The following is a 15,820-nucleotide window of genomic DNA, read 5'->3' on the forward strand; positions in this document are numbered from 1 at the left end:
GAGCTGATTTCATCCCCGAAGATACTGGGGAGGATCCAGGGCCTTCCACCAAAGGGACCAACAGATGACCCGGTGAGAGGAGGAGACCGGACGATCTCCTCGGGTACATCCTCTATGACCAGCGTCTCAACGACCGGCTCCATAACAGCTTTCCTCTTTCGATGATTAAGAGGCGCCGGGTCCTCTTCAGCGACCAGGGAAGTAGTCTTCTCCCGGGCGGGGATCGTTTCCTCTTGGATCCCGGCCTCCCCCCGGATCCTATTCTCCTCCAGCTCCCGAGCCTCAGCCTCCGCACGAGCTTGGCGCTCTTCCTGCTCTTGAACCTCCCGGGCCCTCTTCTCCGCCCATGTTTGCTTTTGCTCTGCCTTTCTCTTGGCAGCTGCTTCAAGAAGGCTCGCCTTGATCATATCTTCTTCGGCTACAACAGAGATCAACAAGTCAGAGAGTTAACAAATAAATATAAAAGAATTAAGATTAGTTATTTACCAGCTTGCGACCCGGCCTGATCAAACTCATCTATTATCTGGTCCACAGGGTCTTTGGGATGAGACCCGATCCCATAATGAATCAAGTTGCCCCCCCTCCCCCCGATCAGTACTGAGGACAGGTAGGATTGTTTTTCTAGGGCATCCCGGGCATGGGTAAAAGAAGGAAGAAGTTTGAAGTCGGAGGGGAGTTCAGGTTGAGGGGGCATCGAGGATAGAAAACATGTTGCACAGGCCGGGAGAGTGGGAAGTTGCAAAAAGAAAATTTTGTTTTCCACCCCTTCAAAGAAGAAGGGATGTCAGTCAAAAACCGATAATGCATCTGGGCCATGAAAGAAAAGACCTCGTCATTAAATCGGCATGAATAGAAATAATGGAAAATAGAAGAATTGATGGGGATGTTTTTCATGTGGAACAAAACAAAAGTGGCTGCCATTATCCTAAAAGCGTTGGGGTGGAGATGATTAATGGGGAGATCAAGGAACCAGGCCACCCCTTCAAAAAAGTGATGAATCGGGAAACGAAGTCCGCTCTTGAGTTGTTCCACAAAGAAGGTTTGAAAGCTCGGGGGCGGGGTGTCCGGGTGATCATTGGGCTTAGGGATCAGTATTTTGTAAGTGGAAAGGATGAAACCTAAAGACCTAATCTCTTCTATACTACCCGAGCGAAGGGTAGAGGTTACAGTAGAGAACCACAAGGGCCCTGCTACCTTGCCTTTCCCCTTGCCAGAGACTCCAGTAGGTCGGGAGGAAGAATCTTTGGCCTGTTTTTTGGAAGGGGGTCGGGAAGAAAGAATAGGAATACCTATGGGAATATGGGTGGAAGTTTCAGAAGGATTCGGGGAGTTATCCTCCGACTGACCCCTAACGTTTTTACCAGATGTAGAAGAAGTGGAATTGGACATGACTGCTAAAGCAAAATGAAGAGGAAGGCAGGTGCAAAGGAGGAAGAAAACTTACGAATTGAAAATAACTAGTAGTTGATGAACGGAGAAGTCGCCGGAACAAGATTCGCATGTCGGAAAGCTTGAGAGGAAATTTTGGCAGGGTCTGGCCGTTAGTTCAAATTTGAAAATGATTTTTGAAAAATTCTTATGCTACTATATATAGGAGGAAAGAATGGATCCACACCGTTGATCTAAGAAGAATTGGACGACTCAGATTGACCTGGAAAATTGGGCGGCATGATTAGGCGGGATATTTGAAAAGACAGGCGCGAAATTCAAGGCCTCATGATGATTTATCTTCTCGGAATACGAAAAGGCTCTGACAACTTTATCCTAGGGCTTACGTCAGCACTGGTAAACGTGACATCATCCTTATCGTCTCGGGAGGCGGAACGACAAATTATTTCTCCTGACCGGGCACACAAGACTAATCGGGACAGCGAGTATGACTCTAGCCCGACTATTTAAGGAGGGAGTGATGATACCCCAGGATGTCCCGGGTCATGGATAGTACCCAGAACGTCCCGGGCCATGGAGACTGTCCATGGAAAAGTGCCCGGGTCAGAAGCATGGATTGCCCGGGATAAGGAGAGTACGACTTGAAGAATTCACGGAGGGTCAGTCAGTTAAGGGGCTGGGCCATAGGAACACCTCGGACATAATCTCCCAGGGACGTTGTATGCCCCGGCCCTCGTAGAAAATCCCGAGAAGCATTTTACCCAGACCACTTCGATATGAGTGCCGCATTTAATACCGCCGATAAAGTAGGGTGTGTGCAGCCGACCTATCTCTGACACCAGTGCAAGTGGTTGGTAAAATCAAGTAGGCTGGATGTTACTAGTACGCGATTTGACATGTCAGAACAATAGGGTATAATCAGCCGCCCTACTACAATTAATGCTCACACACAAAAAACGAGGTCATCATTGCATCCTCTACTATAAATATCAGGTTCTTTACTTGCATTTATTCTCTATTCAGATATTAATTCACACATTGAATGCTCTCATTTATTGTTCATTTACCCTCACTCTCAACACCAACCACACAGCCATCACTTGGCTACATTGGTTTTCTTGCTTGAGTTCCTCACTGACTTAAGCATCGGAGTGGTCACGCCGGACACCCCTCAGGCGCTCATTCACGTGGTTCTTTTCTTGTTCACAGATCTCTCAAATCACCTAGGGAGTAAAGAAGTTTAGGCCAGATGTCCAACTCATATTTCTTTCAACATTTTGATAGCAAATCCGATAGAGTACCCGATTCGACTCGTGCATTTCGCCCGGGTTGTATCAGCATAAAAAAACATGAATTACCACAAGGTTTGCCGATGAGGAAGCAAGTTGACTGATTTTTTAACAACTCGTTTTGTAAACTTTAAAATGTTTTTTTTAAAGTATAATTATTTTCAAGAATAAAAAATTAAGGTTGGAATAAGTTGAGACTTTTACCTGGTAGTAATAATAGTAATAATTTTCACGCCTCCCAAACACCTGCCCGCTTTAACTTTTCTAAAACTTGAGAACGCCGCCGCTGGAGACGCCGCCGTAATCCGCAATTACGCCGGTGCCTCCGCCCCGTGCTTTTAACCTTTGTTTGAACTAAAATGATGCGCCGCTCTAAATTTTCATTCCACGTCATCGTCGTGACAGCCGCCATTGCTTACATCTATTTATCGACGGTGTTCGTCTACATTGATCAGTCGTTCGGGTTAGGGTCTTCGCCCGGAATGCTAAACGCTTCTGTTTACACATTATTGGCTGTCATGTGCATCTTCTGCTACCGCCGGGCCATTTATACTGATCCGGGTCGGGTACCCGGTACATTCGTGCCCGATGTTGAGGACTCTGACAACCAGATCCATGAGATCAAGCGCAAGGTTTTTATTCTACTTTTTTTATTTTGTTCGTTCTTTTAATTTTGAAAATTTATGTATGGAATCATTTCTTGAATCTGTTACTCCATTCTTGATTATTCTTTTTGGGTGTTGAATGATTACATCATTCTTGTGATTCTATTCTTGGGTTTCTTTTCGATTTTCAGATTTCTCTTTGAATTCCAAATTTGTAATTAATTCATTTTTGGAATAACTTTCTAGATTTTTGAGAAGTTGATTTTAAGTTAGTATTGCAATATGGGGTATAACATTTTATTACCGTTTTAAGTACAAGAATTTGCCTTTCCACTGCACTGAATGAAGTGTTATGAATGTGTATCGTGTAAATTTGATGTTCATTTCTTGAACATGTCAGAAACATTCATTCACTAGATGTTTGAGTTTATGGTTCTGCACCAAACATTTTTGTCAGTTTCTTTTGCACCCCTTGATCTGAAAAGATTGGATCATAGTTATCCAAAAATGCACATGTTTACACCTATTCACTATAAAAGATAAACTAAGGGGGTTCAGAGGTCCTTGTTTTGTCCAGAATTGCCACAATAGAATCATGGAGCTGATTCGAGAAAACACATGAGTGGCCACCTGATTTTGAAGGTTGTATACAGAAAACTTCTTTTACTCGGAGATTTAAAATTGGAAAGCTTGTCTAGTAATAGCAGTAATTGATTGGGTTGAAGATTCAAATGGATAGAGAAGGGGTGAAAGCATTAAACTTAGGCATGGACTTGGAAAATCATCTACAACTTGGAGAAAGAAAATGTGCAGTTCTGCGGTGGTTGGAAAAGATGAAAGAGGGAGGAAAATAGGGAAAGCGAAAGAGAATGATGTATGTGGGTAAAATTTTGAAAATAATGTATGTGGGAAAATTTGTTAATTTATGATATGTATGTCTAGATTATCACTCAAGTATTTTACTCAGCCATATAATCGGAAAATTATCTTCTATTTCAACATATCACATGACGTCGCACTTTTTTTATCATTCAAATAGTAAGTCACCATGTTATACCGTCACACCAACAAAACAGACACTTGAATCAAGCTTATCATGTTTTAGGGTGCTCATTTGAAGGAGTTTCACCATTGCGCCTTGTGTCTAGGCTCTTCGAGACCTATAAGCCTTTACACCTCGTGCTTCTAACAACTATGGAATGGGAAATTGGAGAAGTAAAAATTTTGAATGCGTGGTCCACTAGTGAGACCACTGTGCATAATGTTGATTTTTATTTCGTGTTCATGTCTGTATCATTAGAATCAGTTTCGTATATGCTTATAAGCTTTTGACTATGGTGTGGTAAACAACAGACTTGTATCAAATCTTGAAGCAATACCACATCATGTCCCTAACCAAATGCTATTGTCAGTATTAGATATTCTCTTCGTCTGTTAAATGACTTTGTGCACGTCCCAATACATGGAAATCGCGTAAATTATTAGTGGCTGACATGTGATGCCTTGTTTCTGCTTGTCACCTTAATTAACTTTATTTCTCTTGTTGGAATGTGTTATGCAGATGCTGGTTCAGAATCGAGTTTGTTGTTACTATGATCGCTCAATGTGTTATGTGTGTCCTTATTATAGATTTGTTGATTTTGTTTGATGCTTAAGATATTGAAAGTGAGTCACTGCTTTGATGTCTTTAGTAATCAAATGCCATTGAATTAGTCTTCTGGAATCTTACTAATATTTGTGGTTTATGTCTCTTTATCATATGCTTTGTGATTGCCTGTTTACTATTGTCTCTTTTATCTTAGTACTCTTTTCTCTATGAATATGAAACCTCTCAAACCACAAAATTAATAGTTTGGCCTTGTTTGATTGTGTTTCCCCATAACAATTTTACTTTCCTTGGAACAAAAAATCGCGATCATTCATTTTCATTCTGGTTGACCGAAATATGTTCTTTCCTTTTCATTTCTTCAAACATAATAAATTACTTTTAATTGGGCATTTTACCACATTCCCATCAATATCATTTGTTTGATATACATTATAGTACCATTAGTAAAATTTTAAATATTTATCACAATGTTTCATTACTATCAAATAGCAATTGATGTGATTTGATTCCAGTAAAGACTATCTCTCCAAAATATAACCAAACATACAATTTATGCAAAGCCTTTTCAATAATTCTTCCCAAAAAACCAATTCAAAAGCCAAGCAAAGCACAAGTGACTTTTGGGCTATTTATATTTACATGTTACTGTTTTTCACTGTTTGTAATTTGGTGAGGGCTGTGGAAAGAGAAGTTTGAATATGGAGGTTATTTTCTGCAAGCTCCATGTTGATTATTGAGCCTTGCTATTTTTGCAGGGTGGTGACTTAAGGTATTGCCAAAAGTGTTCCCACTATAAGCCACCTCGTTCCCACCATTGCCGTTTATGTAATCGATGTGTTCTACGAATGGTATGCATAGTTCACAAAATTGTTGTGCAATTTCTTGAAATATCTTGTGTTTTGTGTTAAACTACCTCTTGATGTAAGGATCACCATTGCGTTTGGATCAATAACTGTGTGGGCCATGCGAACTATAAAATCTTCTTCGTCTTCGTTTTTTATGCTGTTATCGCATGCATTTATTCCCTGGTATGTAAGTTTTATTATTTTCCCTTTCCCATGTTTGTTGTTGAATACTACTCCATAATGCAGACCTTTATAGTTTTAATCTGTGCTTCTCTGTTCATTGGTTGCACCGTGTTACCCCAGGTACTTCTCATTGGTAGCTTGACTGCTGACTCTTGGAAAGATTCTGAAAATTCTGAAGATTCTCTCAGAATATTATATGTAAAGTCTTCTCATTCATTTTTGTCTCTATGGTCTTCGGTGGTTTGGCTTACTATATGTGATTTAAAGTTCAGGTAATTTCAGGGTTATTATTAGTTCCTCTAACTTTGGCTCTGGGGTTTTTTCTTGGCTGGCATACCTATCTTGTTATACACAATAAGACAACAATCGAGGTTTGTGATCTTGACACCTCCTGTGGATTTATTGTTGGAAAAATATCATAGTATGTGAACTGTTTCAATTTCCGTGGAACAGTACCATGAAGGTGTGAGAGCTATGTGGCTTGCAGAAAAAGGAGGCGAAATCTATTTACATCCTTATGATATTGGTGTATATGAGAATTTGACAACGGTCCGTGAAACATCACATCATTTCTTTTTTTGACATTAATGAATTGATCTTGAAATTTTCATATAATTGGTTGCCCACATATGCTCGACTTGGCTGGTTCATTTGTTACAGATTCTTGGTCCGAACATCCTTTGCTGGTTTTGGCCCATGTCGGGACATATGGATTCAGGCCTTTGCTTCCCAACGAGATATGATAATCTCATTAGAACATCAACGTAACTTCACCATAAACGTGTTTTATTCGGTTGACCATATACACGGCAACAGGAGTCAGAGGCACTGAGCTTTTTTTTCTTACCACTTTTCTTGAGTATCCGAAGTAGAAAGTTTACTTGGTTAAACAAGTTGTATGTAGAATTGTACTAACATGCTTGGTGTACAAACAAAAGTTAAATAGGACCCTCATTTGGGTCACGATGGTAGGGGGAAGGGTAAAGTTGTAAATTGTGATCTTGTAAGATCCAAAGATTTTCAAAGCAATGTACGATTATGTTGTTGATTGATTATTGAAGTTTTTAGGAGAGTTGTACAAGATATTTGTAGCCTTTCGTCCCTACTTTGGGTTCTCATTTATTTTACTAAATGTCTTGCCGTATCTGTTTATTTATACATTAATTGTATGATGTGACGAAAAATAAAATCTTTCTTTGCAAAATTGGGATGTCGAGTGAAAAATGTTGATACATTTGACGTTTATTTTCTGCTACATCGATATATATTTGATGAATGATGTGGAAATGATTGGGTTTTGATAAAGTTCAAATAAATATTATAGACAAAAACTTGTGTGAGACGGTCTCACGGATCGTATTTGTGAGACGGATTTTTTATTTGAGTCATCCATGAAAAAATATTATTTTTTATGTTAAGAGTATTATTTTTTATTTTGAATATCGGTAGGGTTGACCCGTCTCATAGATAAAGATCCGTGAGACTGTGAGAGCAACTTAATATTATAAACTCCGTCAATTTTCAATTATTGGATTTGTTTTATGGAATTATTTGAGTAATGTGATTTGGTGCACTCATGGATACCACATTATTTATTTGTCAAAACCAAAATGGTTTTTTGAATAATGATGACATCGGTGGTCTCCAATAAAAATAATCTAGAAACCAGTTTTTAAATTCACTAAAAAAAATGTACATTCAAATTTTTTGCTTAACACGTGCAAACCCTTTGTGTCTTAATGTGTCCAACTTTTCAGCCCCATGTTTAGTCTTTTGATTTCCTACAAAGGCACTCTCTATTAGAAACTGTTGGTCTTAATCTTTTAATGCGTTTCTCATTTCGTAAAGTAATATTTATTTCAATAATTACATCATAACATGATTCTATGGCTGCATATGTTTTTGTTTGAGACCATGTCTTGTTTGCAACTTTTCGTGAACAAGAAATTCTCTATTTCAAACCGTGCAAGCTCAACTTTGAGATTCCAAGAAACCTTCACACTCCCGCAGATATCTTATTCTGCCCCAGGGCAAGGGGAGAGGACCTCTACAAAACTTGAACACTAAGGATACAAGAATTGTGTTGAATTACCAGCACCGTGATTTCGAAGTCACGCATACCGTACCAAGAATTGAAACATTAACATTTAGGAAGGAAAGAAGATCAAATAATTTAAATTAGAAAATTAAAAGAAAAAGGACTTTGTGGGGTTCTTCAGTGAATCATCTGTCAACACTGAGGAATATCTGATGGTGGGGGTGGTAGCGTTTGACTTGCTAGCAGTCCATCCAATACAATCCAGGCCATCCTCAACCCCCAGCTAGTGTGTACATCAAAGTGGCAATGCATGAACCACACTCCTGTTCATGACCAAAACATTGTGTGAGATAAAAAAATAGGTGAACTGTACCTAAGTGTGTCAGAATCATAGCCTAGGATTTCATTTAGTATAGGAGCACTATCAAAGTACAGAGATAAGCCCTGATCATGCATGTTTCCATGAACTGCAAATCGAAACAGTTGCAAGAAGGAATATTAAGAGCAACAGTTGCCGATAGTGATCGAGACGTAATTCTTGGGATGCTGTATGTTTCAGAAAATATTAGTTGCTTGGTTACTACCATTTATAGCTCTTGGTGTTATGTCTTACATTGGTCCTACACTATTGTTAAATACGTAAACGTAATAGTTATGGAAGAATATGTACCTGGGTTATCTGCTAAGAACCGAATGGCTACCCATCCACCTGCTGGAACACCTATCGTATTCCTTTCCACAGGATCCACCAAGTTAAACTTTGCAGGGTCGTTGTTTGGATCATAATTTCCAAACCCTTCACCGACAACAAAGAAATTGTAGCCATGCAGGTGAAGTGGATGATTCTCGGCTCCTAAAATACTCGTGTCCTGCATAACTAGCTCCACGCTAGTATTGAATGGCAGCACAACTAGGCGAGTTCCATTGCTGACAAATGTGTTATTTGGCGGAGTCCCTGTATAGTTAAATGGGTTTGGTGGATTGGCTGGAAAATCAGTGGAATATATCCCATTAGATTTCTTAAAGTAGAAGGCTTGTAACAGATTTGTGGTGGGGAGGGCAAACGAGATGTTATTGACCGAAGCTGCAAACTTCATGCCGTTAGGTCCCTGACAAGTTGTATTTTTTGGGCACAGGGCTAGAACCAAGTCCCACGGTGAAGTAGAATCGTCTTCCAACTGTTTGCGGAACATTGGCTGTAAATTTCGGATTGTTTAAGCTTCTGAATTTTTTGGTGAAATTGGTAACAAAACCGGTGGCCATTAATGGTGGCAGAGTAGGCATGATACCCGCATTTGTCTTGTTTAAAGATTTTTCTGACGGTTTCTCGTACTCGAGAAAACCAGTGACGGTTGAGTTATCAAACGTGCCTTGTCCCGTAACGTATGGTCTGGCGGCCATGATAAATGTGGCATTTGGGTAGTAAGGCTTGGTTTTAAGTAAAACATTGGTCGTTTGACCTGGAGTTATGAATATCACATCGGTTTCAAATGGTTTGACATATACTGCATCTGCTTCAACTATGGTTAGACTATGGTTGGCGATGCTGAAAAAAAGCTCGTCGTTCATGGCTGCGTTGATTAATCGAAGCATGTAAGTTTTTCCTGGCTTCACCTTCAATCTGTACGTATCTGGAAACCATTACATGAAAAGTTAAGATATGTATATATCTTCTTGAAATATGTGAGGCTGTGTTATTATAAAGGCTACTGGTTTACCATTCGTAGAACAAATATACAGGGGCCCTGGAAAGCCATTGATTGTGTATGCATCTGATACATTTGGTCCACCCCCTGTCTGAAGAGCCTGGCTAATCACAGCCTCCGGGTCTGCATTCCACCATTCCCCTGAATATACAAAAAAAAAAATGGAACTGTATCAAGAAAATCACCCAGGAAATTTGAAACGTGGCTCATAAACAGAACCTTTCAATACGCACCAAATATGATAGGAACTTCTTTATATGGTTTCTTGAAGGGATACGACTCATTGCGTCTGTGGAGGATGATTATCGGCCCATAAAGCGTTGCTCGTAGCCATGAAATATGAGCATGCCAGAGTAGAGTTCCTCTTTGCCCTGTAATGGTGAATTTATACGTATAATTCTGACCCGTTTGAATCGGGCATTGTGTCACATACGCTGGTCCATCAGCCCATCCGCTCCTGAGTTGGCGTACTCCATGCCTGCATCAAAGTCGAAGCGAAGTCCAGTAATGCAGATTCTGGTATCATAAAGCAGTTGTGGATTCTACAAGAAGCGAGTGCTATGTGTAATTTGACTAACTTCTCTAAAAATTCGAGTTTCGTATCGCTAGGACAAACGGGGGACCGACAAGCATTTCCCTTACCAGTGAATAGTAATGTTGTTAGTAACGTTATTGACGACCTTAACCAAGACCTGGTCGCCTTCTCTTGCAACAATTCGCGGCCCTGGAAGCATACCGTTAACGCTAACAATGCTCTTCGTCTTGCACAACCGAGTGACGTTTTGCGTCATAATCTAGCACCATATACTAGCCAGATTAGTTTTCGGTACAAATAAACCTCGTAAAAAGGTGTCATCAATACATGAGCTCAATAATTACATGCACTACGTACGTTAAAGGTGTAGTGTCTGGTCTTGGAAAGAGCCAAGTGGGGCAACAATGAAGAAACAAGAAACCCCAAAAGCAATGCGGCTGGAGAAGAGACACGAAACAACATTGTCAGCTTATTGTAACAAGAATAAAGCGAGAAATGTTTTATTTTTTATAATGTTCGAAATGAACATATCTTATGGGGCTATAAATAAGGAGATTATCAGGCAACGAATGTTAATGTGGGCATCATTTCCCTGTTAAATTAGTCACCATGTACGCACGGCTCTTTGTTTGTTGGGTCGAATTGTCTACTTTTCCGACATTTCCATGTTCTACCAATACCATGAAAAGGAAATAACACCACTTAGATATGATTACTGAACTGCAACTCCAAACAAAAATTCCATCGTGATGAGACTGTACATCTTACTTTGTATGGCGAACCGATCGGAGTTGAGATTCGGGCGTCGACCCTCAATCTTAAACAACCAACTATTAAAATGGACACTATATTTGATCTTTCTAGAGAAAATGGCCCACTTTTCCAACTAATCTTTTACTTCCTATTTAAGAAACCTGACGAATAAATTTCCCTACTTCATATCATAATTCATTCATAATATAAAATAAGAAGGAATGTAAAGCTTTCAAATCATTTGATTAAATTTGTTACCTCCATAGTACTAATGCAACTCCATCGCTTTCTTAGGACAAAGATTCTAACTTTGTTGGGGAAGAGGAGACGTAACATCTTATATGGCATGGAGTGAACTATATATATCTTCACGTGTTAGTTATTATTATTATTATTAGTAGATCATATATAAAAACTAAACAAAATATAATATACTACTTACCTGTAAATTTCATAATTCAAACCAAACTGAAGAAAAATATTACTACAAATATTTATAAATTATTTCTGCTTTAAATTAGTATCGAAATTAAGTTGAAAATGAATACGGATTATTTCACAAAAGAATAAAATGTTTTGCTGGGGGAAATATTCAAGGATTATTCGGGGAAAAAAAAAGCAAAAATATAAACTTTATCTGAGTCTCTTACTCAGCACAGGGATGAGGAGCCAATATAAGCCATGCTTGGTTTAAATCAGATGTTTTAATTCGGTTTTTTAGGCGACAAATTTCAACTTTACAGGTAAAATCATGTAAGTTCTTGTGGTAATTAATTTTAAATTATATTTAAACTGATATTTTCACAAATTATAATCAAGAGCGAAGCTTTTAAAATATTAAGATAGAATATTATATACATAGATATATGTATATATATAATCAAAAATTAAAATGAGATGATAATATTTAATTTTATTGTAGAAAATAAAAGATTATAATTTCAGAAAACCAAAAACAAAGCCAGACAGAGCTTCATTTGTTGCCTTTCAAATACAGGAATAGCTTGTTTTTACTGGAAATTTTATGTTTTACAAAAGAAAAAAAAAAGAATACACACTTGCAAAACAGAAGAAATCCTTAAAACTACGAATTACAACTAAAAAATCAGAAAAATAAGTTTTTTTATTAAAAAAAAAACAAATGAAGCAGGCTGCAAGCTAGGAAAACGAGAAACCTAAGCCCAAGCTTCTCTTCTCGGAGCCGCGCTTCCGAAGAACATTTCGAGCTCCGGGGACTGGAAGTATCCATTCTTGGGCGGCTGTGGCTTCGTGAGCCGATCATTACTCCTCTTCCTCGGCGGCGGAGGACACACCAGCGCCGCTGGTATTCGACACTCCTGGTTCTTGGGGGTTGTGCAACCTTGCTCCACCTCCATTATTCAACAAACGTTCCTCACTCGCAAGAATAATATGTAATTCCTCCTTCAATTAATAACTTCACAAAAAAACATGCAAAAAATTAATGAAGAATAATAAATAGAAGGGAATATGGAACAGCCACAAGGTTAGTTTTATAGAGAATTCAGTGTCATTTTAAGTATTTCAGAGGGTGATAATTGTGGGGAGTGGTGGAGGAACATTTTAGGTGACAGTTAAGAATAGGGTGGCACCGACTTGGTTTGCGGAGGTGGTGGGGCTGGCCCACCGCCTCGGCTCAAATCGGGCGGCGCCGTATTTTGGGAGGGAAGGAATTTAATTTGAATCTACATTTTTTGGAAAGAGGAACCTCAAATAAATTATTACTATTATTATTCGAATATGACTAATTATTGTATGAGGTTGGTAACAGTTTTTAAATTTTTGAATGTATAAATTTATAAATATTCAAAGTTCTAAATGCTTGGCTAATTTATTATAGAAACATTAATGCATAGTTTGATACATGTGATAAAGGAGTGATTGATAAATAATTAGAATGATAAAATGTCACTTCTATTAGGTGTGATAATTTTAATTTAATGATAAAATACACTACAAATGACTTAATTGCCCTCAATTTATAAATAATTTTTATAAATCTATGCTAGTAGGTAGAAATTAAAATCAAATAAATGTTTTTATTTATTTTTATATATTATATAATATGATAATTATATAATGAATTCGAGATAATTATAAAAATAATTTTTATAAATATCAATAAAATTATTAGTATCACTCGATTAACCTTAAAAATTGATACTTGACTTGACTCACAAAATCAAGTAGGGGTGGGCAACGGTCGGTTTTGTTCTGTTTTACTCTACAACGGTTCAATTTTTCAGTTTTCGGTTTTGAATATCTCTAGTCCAAAACCAAACCATTTTATTACGGTTCGGTTCGTTTTTTTGTAATACGGTTCAGTTTATACGGCCGGTTATATACGGTTAGCTAAAATTTGTTAAGAAATAAAATTAACGTCACTTTATGCCTTTAAAATCTAAATCATAGTATTTTTCAAACATTTAATTTGTGGGACACAAAAAAATTAAAGAAATATATACATAAAATAAAAAAAACGTCGACTGGTGAGTGATGAGAAAGAAGAGAAAACGAACGGATTGAAAATTGAGGATTAATGATACTAAGTTACTAAATCTTAATAGGCACATTATAAATAAGAAGTCTTATACTTAACAATAATATGACTCATTATACATAAAAATCATATACTTAACAATAATATGGCCGGTTCGGTTATTCGGTTTTTTTGGGGATTAAAACCGAACCGAAAAACCGAATTTCATAAATTTTAAAACCATAACCGACCGAAAAACCGATAAAACCGAACCATTTAAACCGAATTACTCGGTTCGGTCGGTTTTTTCGGTTTCTCGGGTTTTATGCTCACCCCTAAAATCAAGTGCTCAATTATCATATTATATAATATATAAAATTAGGTAAAAATAAATAAATCATGCAAGCACTATCGACGCATGAATAGATAAAAAATATGAACTCAAGCAACAACTTTGAAATTATAAAATTTATTATGATAAGGTTAATTTTGTCATTACAATCTAATATATAAATTTAATCACTCTTATTAAAATCATACCAAACATTAAATATAATATCATACATCTTATTTATCTTTAACTTATCTTTATATTATATATCACATGTTTATTCTATCATGTGTATCAAACTATGCTTAAAAAGATAAGTTATCAGTTTTTTTAAGAAAATTAATTTTAACAACTACTTGTATCTATGTATAAGATACTAACCATAAAGTACACACAAGAATATTTTGTGTGTGTGTGTATATATTTATATATATTATTTTCGATTAATATTAGTTGATTTACACTATAGCAAAATGGGTAGTAAATGAACATGATGAAAGAGTTGAGAAAGCGGGGTAGTGATCTTAAATATTAGTTTTTTCCATCCTGTATTGTTAGTTTTATAGAGAACAACATGAGTATTTTTGTACAACTATTAAAACGACAACATACGGTTATTATGTGACCCTCCTGTGATATAAGATTCTATAGCTTTTGAAGAACATACGGTTATTATTTTCATCCGGTTATTATTTTCAACATACGATGGGAGAATATTTTCAACATACGACAACATACGGTTATTATTTCATCCATTTCGGATAGAAAATAAGATTTTTGGAACTTAAAAAAATAGATGTGAGAATATTATAGAGTAGAATTGAAGAGTGTAGTGAGTTGGAATAAAAATATGTGTACACATTTGTGGGTATTTGTAGAAAAGAATTGAATCTAGCCGTTAACTAACCGTTAAATAGTTGTTACAAAAATATGTGTACACATTTGTGGATATTTATAATTTAATTCGAATTTAATTAAATATTAAAAAAATATAAAAAATAGAAAATTACAACGATTACAAATGAAAACAAAAAAATTAAAAAAAATTGAAAAACAAAAAAAACAAATCCAACCGTTAAGAAAAAGGAAAAATTTTTAAAAAAATTCATTTTCAAATACGCGTGGGGTCCGCGTGAAAAAGAAAAATAAAATAAATCTAAAATGCAAAAGGCCCGCGCCCCGCGCATTTTGTGGCGCTGCAAAAATATAAAAAAAATGAGAGAGGGACGTTCAAACTATAATGCCCACTCACAATGGAGATGGGTGTTAAATAGACATTATATTATAGGTGCGATGAACAAAAATAGGCTCTTAATCTGTCTCATTGTCAAATTTTGTTTGCTGAATCATCCTACGACGACTTAATTAGACCATGTGGCTTTCAAAAATTAACATCACCGTTGTAATGTACGTAATTAATAACAAATCATATCTCGACTGTTTGTACATCAATATTTTCGATCGAATGGACTAGACTAAGACTTCGAACTTGAGGCAAGTCTAATTAGAGCACGAATATGGTTTACGTAATTGATACCCCCATAAGGATCCGGGTCATTGATGACCCGGGCACTATCCTCAAGAACCCGGGCACTACGTCTCTTCCCGAGCGTTTACCGAAGGAGCCTGTCTCTCGCGCAATCACCCAGACATTTTCTCCTCTGCCCGGGCTGTCATCATAGCCCGGGATCTCATATAAATACCCGGGTAATCGACTACCCGGACTACCTCGAGAATTGAACCACACTCGAATATGATTGATACAGGCAGTCTAATCTGTCAGAACAACTTGGGCTTGGAGTGACTTAGAAGCCATCAGAAGCTATAAGTATGGGCAGCCAGCCAACTTGCCATACTTAGTAGGTGGCACGGGAATCAAGGTATCTACCCCATTTTTTACTATAAATAGCAGGTATTAATGTCATTTAAACATTATGAAATCTTTTAACTCTCAAGCATTACACATATTTTCTCTCAAATGTTGCTTGTGTTCACCTGAAAAGCTTGCTAACTTAAGCATCGGAGTGGCCACGCCGGACC

At 37.2% G+C, this 15,820-nt stretch overlaps 2 protein-coding genes across 2 annotated transcripts; one reads left to right on the plus strand and one right to left on the minus strand.

Annotated features, from left to right (window-relative positions):
* Positions 1-2,914: 2,914 nt before the first annotated feature.
* LOC142526064 (putative protein S-acyltransferase 16) lies at positions 2,915-7,064 on the plus strand. Its single transcript, XM_075630340.1, has 7 exons — positions 2,915-3,310; positions 5,648-5,740; positions 5,819-5,920; positions 6,041-6,118; positions 6,193-6,291; positions 6,374-6,469; positions 6,581-7,064. The coding sequence occupies exons 1-7, from the start codon at positions 3,038-3,040 to the stop codon at positions 6,686-6,688; spliced, it is 849 nt and encodes a 282-aa protein (XP_075486455.1). The 5' UTR covers positions 2,915-3,037; the 3' UTR covers positions 6,689-7,064.
* A 786-nt stretch (positions 7,065-7,850) lies between these two features.
* On the minus strand, positions 7,851-10,774 carry LOC142526073 (laccase-17-like). Its single transcript, XM_075630346.1, is given in 7 exon segments — positions 7,851-8,281; positions 8,629-9,089; positions 9,091-9,589; positions 9,677-9,805; positions 9,898-10,142; positions 10,307-10,458; positions 10,557-10,774. Coding segments are annotated over 7 exon segments (1,722 nt in total). The 5' UTR covers positions 10,662-10,774; the 3' UTR covers positions 7,851-8,150.
* Between the last annotated feature and the right edge of the window lie 5,046 nt (positions 10,775-15,820).

The sequence above is a fragment of the Primulina tabacum genome, chromosome 2 (genome assembly GCF_025594145.1).
Source record: "Primulina tabacum isolate GXHZ01 chromosome 2, ASM2559414v2, whole genome shotgun sequence".
NCBI classification, from domain to species: domain Eukaryota; kingdom Viridiplantae; phylum Streptophyta; class Magnoliopsida; order Lamiales; family Gesneriaceae; genus Primulina; species Primulina tabacum.